The following is an 8,673-nucleotide window of genomic DNA, read 5'->3' as shown; positions in this document are numbered from 1 at the left end:
ATTTAGCAGAGTTTTATTTATTGAACATTGCATGATTATAAAGTGCTCCGTATATACATGTAATTGTTCACAAACACCCATTTTCTCCACATTACTTTAAGTGATATCGCCATATAATGATAATAATAATAAAAATACTAGTACTTCTACTACTACTACTATTAATAATGATAATAATATTTTTTTAAACTCAGGCTAGCAACATCAGTATCAATACTGCTGTCCTGCGGGCCCTGCATTTATCATTACCCCATCAATTGCCAGGTACCCATTTATACACCTGGGTGGAGAGTGGTAAATGTGAATTAATGCCTTGCCAAAGGACGTTAGTGCCGGGCTCTAGATTGGTTTGGTTTCATTTTCCGTTTAAACAAACATATTACATGCCCATGAACATAAACAAATATAATTATTTAAAATAAATACGGATGAATAGCTCTATTAAGGACCGTTAAATTATTGAATGGCTCTGATCTTCCTAGAGGTCCAGATTGAGAGGGTTTTTGTCATAATATCTTAGTAATTTTATCTTTGAATGTATTCTTGCAAGTGTTATGTAATCATTGTTTTAACATTGCTATTCATTACATGTGCTTTTATTGTAAAAATGAATGTAATTCAGCCCCCATGCTGCCATTTTCAGTTTGCTCAATAAACCATTCAATTTAATTCAATGAGTAACGTGAATGACTTACGATACCCCCACAATGAAAGACCGTTAAAGTAATTTAAGATAAGTGCTTTTACCGCCTATCAAGAATTAGGAAAGTTAAATTTCTCTTCTTCCCTGTGTACCATGTCACTTATCGGACATGGATATTCTTTGGAAAAATAAAAAGGACAAGTTGTCGATGTTGAAGTAGACGATAGCGTTCATCATCTTGACCGAGTAGCTTAGCACGATTTAATCAACTTCATGAATTCTGTATGGTAGAAAAGGAGAAAAAATATGCAGTGAATGAAAAGAAACCAGACAACGCAAAGCGTAGGATCCCCTCACCAAAAATGGCCTATATACGTCAGAGCAAGGTACCTCTATTTAGATAGTCTATATTATATCCTGCATCATAAATTTGTTGGCTTTTGATTAGTTGAGAGCTCGTCACATGACCAGAAATCTTTGAAATATTTTTAGAAAGTACTATATGAGAGTACTATTTGGGTTTACTATTTGGGAGTTGAAATTTTTTTTTTTTTTTTTCTGTTATAAAATAATTTTTGGATGCAAGATATAAAACAAATATACCATGTCTCTATTCGAGGTACTGGTTAAAACTATGGGCCTCGGTGACTCCAAAAGTACCATTTGCTTCGGGGCTGCGCCCTCAGCAAATCGTACTATTGGAGTCACCTCTTGCGCATAGTTTTAACCAGAACCTCTCAAGACAGTGTATATTTGTATACTATTTTACTGCAGCTATTTCTGATGTACATAATTAGGCTATGTTTTGATACCATGATGTACCTTCATATCAAATTTTATCAAAATCCGTCAAACGTTACTAAAGTTATCGAACGGAAACCAGATTTGTTACAGAGGGAAGGACGAACGGACGGACGCAGGGGTAAATAAGGCTATCTCCAAACGTTTTCTCGCCTACGTCTCGCGAATATGCGAATGGTAACGCAATACACATATGAAAAGTATGGCATTTCAAGCTTTCAGGAGTTCAGGATGTGAATTTTGGTTCTGGCAGTCTACGCGGCAAAGCAATAAATGTAATGTTGCATTGACTTTATCCCTGGAAAATGAGAAAACACTACTTATGACTGCTGCTAATACTATCTAAAAACCTATAGTATTGAACAAAAACACAGACTAGAAAAAATTCAACTGCACACGATTGAGAATTATGCCTCTGCCTCTGATTGAATATCCCTCAAGTGCAATATCTCTTTCACATGACATAACTGTTGACCTGGCAATCCGAAATCATATTGAGACTGTGCGTTGTTCATAAGGTCTACTAAGGTACATATCAGGTTCGATATTTACCTAAGATGGCCTTGAATCTTCGACCTTATCATCACAATTATTGCGTGTACAGTGCTTTTCATGAAAAATTTGTTGACCTTTGAACTTGCTCTGCCCCCCTTTAAAGACCGTCAATACTACTGGGTCAGAGGGGATTAGACCACACAGCGAGGTTACTGACAGGTGGCTATCTCATTAACTCAGCTCTCAACTAACATAAGAAAAAGAGGATCATGGGGGAACAACAGGCACCGATTGGGGAAGTTTTCTATCTAGAGGGAGCAAGTAGCTACAAGTAGGACAGTGGGGCTGTAAGAGATGTACCTTGGGTTTGAATTTGGTGATCCTACCTCGAATCTATGAATATTTATTGCGAATACAGCATGATTGTAGACGACAACTACGACGCCGAATATAGTGACTCCTATGTCTCGCTCTACTACTCAGGCGAGACAAAATGACGTCGAAGGAGAACTACTATTAATATTTTGATGATTACAGGTAAAGTCGAGTACTAATAATACGATTTAACTGTGAAATAAACATGTTTAGGACCAATTATGGAGGGTTCATGATTGTATGATAAGAATCTTGTTATACCGTCAGCTGACTGAGGTTTTGACATTGGGGGAAAGGGACGAAAAAAGAAGACGCCTGGGCCCCTCCCACACCCTTCCTCTGATCAGCAGCCTTTCAAATTCGTATTTAATTTTAAAGAACAAGTCCACTCGAAAATAACTTACTTTCAATAAATGCAGAAAAATCAGACAAACCAATCAAAAAAAGTTTGAGCAAAATCGGATAACTAATAAGAAAGTTATGAATTTTTAAAAAGTATGTAAAAGTATGGAAGTATGGAACAATGAGAATCACAACACAAATTGCCAAGATGGTTATCAGTTTGTGACGTCATATCCTCACTATTTATCAATTGCTCTATATGGTTTAATCCCATTAATTTCCCTTTTATTTCACCAAAACTTATTTGCCCAGGTTATATGATTTGTATCATATTGCGTGCATGACATTTCACAAAATCTTCTATGAACTCTGAAGAATTTATACTATTTTCTGAATATTGTATATTCACAATTATCGATTTGTATATAAATTAGTTTATCAAAATTCACATTGTTCATGATTTAACTGGAAACAAATCACTCTATATTAGTGCATCCACACAAAAACATGTTATTTTTAATCTAACTTGGATGCTGGTGTGAAGAAATAAGATTCTTAAGGAGAAAAAAGGGAAAATTATATCAATATAACGAACATAATTAGTGGATAGTGAGGACATGACGTCACAGACTCATGAGTGAGTTGCCAATTTGTCTAGTGATTTTCAAAGTTTTTAATGTCATTAAAAATTCATAACTTTTTTATTAGTAATCCATTTTGCTACGACTTTCTTTTGATTGGTTAGTCTGATTTTTCTGCTTCTATTGAAAGTAAATGATTTTTGGAGTGGACTTGGGCTTTAAGAGTAAGATCGGTGCCCCTCCCCATATCATTCCAAAATGCACTCACCTTCACGGTCGATTTTACCGTCCTTATTGGCGTCGGCTTTCTGGATGATTGCTTTGATTTTCTTCCTCTTCATCGGTGGTTTGCTTGCTGACAACGCTTCACGCAGCTCTTGAGGACTGCAAGCAAATAATTAACAAATAGCAAATATATTGAGCTCACTTTCTCCAAATTTGGATTATTCCATTGAAGTCCATCGAATATTCTTTTCAATGTATTGAATATTGATCCAGCATAGAGGTGCTAAATCTCATCTCGACCATACCATAAAGAAAATAAAAAATATGGTAATTTATCTACTCTTGTACAAGCATAACAAGCACATTAATCATCTCCATCCGTCTGGACAATCACGACCCGGGTACAGACTGAAAACACAAACTATCCAGACATTTTTTTTATCCCGTGATACAAATTTACTGATACCCGCATAATTGTCATCCCTAAAACACCTATTCTGTTTGCACTATCCTATAGGGTATGTTCTCTCAGGTGGTAGATCGTAGTTTTCCTTGGAGCTAGTATTGTCTGGTTGATAGTTTATGCGGGGTTCAGGGGGCGAAGCCCCCGAAAGATCAGGGGTTTTATGCATTTAATTATGTTCAGATGAGCATATTTTAATACCTTAATCATTTGTGACGCTGGCAGGTCACTAATTGGCAGGGTCCAGGGGGCTGAGCCCCATGAAGCTCAGGGGTTTTAGACATTTAATTACGGTCAGATGAGCATACAGGGGCCCGCTTTAGGGGCCTTGGTGGGGTTCAGAGCCCTCTGAAGCTCAGGGGGTTCGAGGTATTTAATTACGGTCAGTTGAGAATCCAGGGGCCCGCCTTAAAGCTGTTGGTGGGGTCCAGGGTGGTAAGCCCCTGGAAGCTCAGGAGTTTTAGGTATTTAATTACGTCAGATCAGCATATTTTGATATATTTATTATTTGTGACACTGGCAGGTCACTAATTGGCGGGAGGAGGGGGGGGGGTCCAGATGAGCATCCTGGGGCCCGCCTTAGGGCCCGTCGTGGGGTCCAGGGGGCCGAGACCCCGTAAGCTCAGAGGTTTTAGGCATTTAAATACGGTCAGATGAGCATCCAAGGGCCCGCTTTAGGGACCTTGGTGGGGTTCAGGGCCCCCTGAAGGTCAGATGACCATATTTTGATGCCTCATTTTGTGACACTGGCAGGTCACTAATTGGCGGGGGTCCAGATGAGAACTGGACGTTGAGATGAGCATCCAGGGGCCTGCCTTTGGGCCCTTGGTGAGGTCCAGGGGGCGGAGCCCTCATAAGCTCAGTGGTTTCAGGCATTTAATTACGGTCAGATGAGAATATTTTGATGCCTCATTTTGTGACACTGGCAGGTCACTCATTCTTTTTTCTTTGTTTCTTTCTTATTCTCTTTAACATACTTTTTCAAAAGAGGTTAGGGGAGGGTTCGTGCCCCCGAGCCCCACCGTCCTGCAGGCCCAGACATGAAGGCTTCTAAATGAGCATAAATTTTGCTTGGTTGTAAATTATCATCATTCAAAAAACGCATAAAAAGTATAATTTCATATTTAAAAAATGAGAAATAAATCCCGGAAAATCATGTCATTTCAGCAACATGTGTAAATCACTGGTATCGAATTATAAACAAACCTTATTTACCCCCATCAGTACGCCAGTGCTCAGGGGCTCATGTCTTCTCACCCCATACTAAAAAACACACACGCTTTCCCATCCTCTTACAATTTTTTTCACGACATCCGCGTATCGCTTTTATCAAATCCTCAATTGATAAATATAGGGGCATGCGGAATGTTTAGAAAATTTAATTCCTGTTTACTCTCATTTTCTTTGAATGGAATATAATTTTGTATGTGATGCAATTCAGGCTTTATTAATTTTTATTTTATTTTTGGTTAAAAAATACAAACCATTTTTACTCTGGGGGGGGGGGGGATGGTGTGGGGCAAAAATGCGTTTCGCCCCCCCCCCACTTTTTCGCCCCCTGCCCCCACTTCCAACGCCCCTGCTACTCTATCACTGTCCAACTTACCTGAGGGATCCGTTGCCATCCTTGTCCATGTCGTCGAAAGCTTTGGTGTAATGTTCTTCTTTCCAGGTCCACTTCACCATTTGCTCTGCAATCCCCATCAACATCTCAGAAAAGTCTATAGTTCCGCTTTCTAGCCGAATGAAGAAAAACAGGCTTTTTAGTTCTCACACAAGTCCTTTTCGAATAGTGATTCATCTTGCATTCTTACTGCTCGATTCGATAATTCACTTAAATAAATGCCTAATGAATTTAGACATCTTAAGGTAATAACAAGTAAACACTTTTATGTTAAAATAAAGAGAGAGAGAGAGAGAGAGCAATCTCTGACCTTTTTTTCGTTAACAAAAAAATGAGTATGATTTGAGTGATACTGAATTGTGTAAAGTACGAACAGTTATGACCAATAAAAGTATTGAAACAAAAACACTAAAGTTCCAGTTTAAAGTTCTGCATAATATTCTGTTCTTTAATTAAAGACTTTTCAAAATGAAAAAAAAGCCTTCTCCAGAATGTACGTTTGGCTGCAAAAATTCAGAAACTTTAAAACATGTGCAATTGCAATGTAGCTATGATCAGACGTTTTGTTGTCCCTGTTTGACTCATCTTTCCTGGATGAAATATCACAGTTATAGTGGGACATTTAGAAAAGCACCCACACAGTATAATAATTAATCACATTTTAATAATAGCAAAACGATGTAGGCCTATTTACCTGTGCATAAACAAGCCAAGCATGTCTTAAAAGGATGCATTTTACTTTGTATAAAGAAGAACAATGTATTGACAAAAAGGCAAGCTCTCATTTCACCATAGAAAATAAAATTGTGTACTACACTTTTTTTTTATTTTAATTGATTTTACCTTTTACTACAATTATTGTTGACCTGATGACCTCTTTTATAATACGTTATAAACAGACGTTCAAGCTAGATATTGATTATATTTGACATCAATTATGTAAAAGATTTAAAAGTATTCTCGAGTCCACGGCATATGTTCTGTAAACTGAAAAGCATCAATTAAACATCTTTGACATATTGTTTAAAAATCACTTAAAGATATCCCCTTTTCAGGGGAAAAATTCTGGCTGCTTCCTGTCGTGCGACGAACTCTAACACGAAATGAACAGCCCGTTTTAAAATCACAGAATTCATTGTTAACATGTTAAACTTTTTTTACGGATTTTGCAACCAATATTAAATAAAACTAGGCTTCAAGTCATAGATTATTAAACTTCAATTTACGTGTTGTGGTCAGATTTTAATCAACTCTTATTTTCTTAGTCTTCACTATAAACTCACCATCTGTATCAACATCACTGATCATTTTGTCAATCTGTTTATCAGTATAGCTCTTTCCAGTTAATTTAAAAAACTCGCCCAACTCCTCTGCTGTGATGGACTTATTCTTATCCGTGTCTTTGTTTTTGAACCGTCTCTCGAATTCTACAAAGAGGTGATAACAAATAAATGTATGGTGTCAGTAAGGAGCAGGAGATGTTTGTAGGAAACATCGAGTAATATACATAATATATTTTGTATAAACTAGTGAAAAACTGGCAATTACGAAATGAAAACAAATACTTTTACATGACTAGAAATTGTTGGATGGAATAAGAATTCGTTTTCATAATTAGGCATATTTTGCTTGATTTCTTCAGTATTGCAATCATCAAAAAGCAAGCAGACGTGATGGCTCAGTGGTAGAGCAGTGGTCTCATAACTGGGAGGTCCCGTGTTCAAAACCAAGTCGCATCGCTGGTGCCTTTTGGTAAGGCATTAATCCACATTACCCAGTCCCTCGGAGGGGATTGAAAGCCGTCGATCATGTGGTTGATATACTTACAAGGCTACAAGCACACAAATGCTTTCTTAGCAGTCAGGTAAAACAAACAAACCAACCAACTAATACCCTCTCATGTTAACGAGAGTTATTTTCACATCTTTAGTGATTTTCTTTTCTTTTGATGCTCTACTGCAATACTAGTATCATGTTTAAAATTGTTTTATAATACCCTCTTGTCATAGATTTGGTCTCCCACTTTAAACATTGAAACATTAAGACTTTGTTTCTCGTACCTGTTATTTCCTCATCGGTAAATAATAATTGGGCTGCCTGTAATGAAAAAGAAATAAACGAAATTAAAAGAACAATATTAGCGATGAGGGATCTACATTGTGAAATGTAGTATTTCGCTTCATTGACTTATTATACACCAACAAAAAAGGGCAATTTCTGGAGACAAAATGGGTCCCCTCAAAGCGAAAATATACAAATTTTATACATGGGTAGGCCCTTATACCCCTAAATTGTGATTAGATTATCAGGGATGATTTCATTGCTGGTTTCTTTCTTTACATGGTCCAAGATAATAAGCATAATACTTTGCAGTTGGGTGTGATTGTCGGAATATTTATTCGCGACCGAGTGAAACGAACTAGGAAAAAATTAAGATTTGTGGGGCCGCAGTGCGAAAAATGACATCTTATAAAGAGGAAAAAAACAATCCTGATCATGAATAATAACAATAACAAAATTTATAATGCGCACATATCCACCCCAAGAGATGCTCAAGGCGCCTAACAGGGTAAGTACATTAAACATATGAAAGTACATGAGAGAAGTTACAGAGAACGAAAATATTGAAACATAATTAAATGTAATTAAACAACGTTAATTACATCAGATTGTGAAATACTAAACGTCTTAACTAGGGAATTCAGACATAAGATAGGTTTTCAAGTTGCATAAACCGGAGTGCAGCAGCTATTAAAGCTCTGTCACCCCAACTCCTCTTTGTTTTTAATTGTATTAAATTTGTTGAATTGAAGGAACGAAGACCTGCACGAGAACTTGAAGAGATATTGAAAAGAGAGGAAACATATTATGCAGGGACAAATCCTGAAACGATCATTGATAAGAATTTTTTTTTTATTAACATAAAATGCGAGGGAGCGCAGCGAGCGAGCTTTGTGTAAAACTGAAGAAAAAGTTGCTCTTAGTCGCTTTAAATTACGAGCACATTTTATGGTAAAAGGAAAAAGGGTCACATATCCAAAGTTAAAAGGACACTTATTAGAAAAGAAAAGGAGCACGTGTCAAGGTAAAAATCGGAATTAGCATAGGTAATAATGGGACACTA

General features: G+C 37.0%; 1 protein-coding gene across 1 annotated transcript; it reads right to left on the bottom strand.

The window, feature by feature from the left end:
* Positions 1–894: 894 nt before the first annotated feature.
* On the bottom strand, positions 895–7,647 carry SPEC1 (Spec 1a protein; the record flags this gene model as incomplete). Its single annotated transcript, NM_214603.1, is given in 5 exon segments — positions 895–923; positions 3,506–3,621; positions 5,532–5,661; positions 6,833–6,976; positions 7,610–7,647. Coding segments are annotated over 5 exon segments (457 nt in total), but the record flags the coding sequence as incomplete, so codon positions are not given.
* Positions 7,648–8,673: the final 1,026 nt, after the last annotated feature.

Source organism: Strongylocentrotus purpuratus, unplaced genomic scaffold, assembly GCF_000002235.5.
Source record: "Strongylocentrotus purpuratus isolate Spur 01 unplaced genomic scaffold, Spur_5.0 spur5_scaffold_8, whole genome shotgun sequence".
Lineage (NCBI taxonomy): Eukaryota > Metazoa > Echinodermata > Echinoidea > Camarodonta > Strongylocentrotidae > Strongylocentrotus > Strongylocentrotus purpuratus.
Note: the sequence above shows the minus strand (reverse complement) of the source record. Positions and strands in the feature narration are given on the sequence as shown.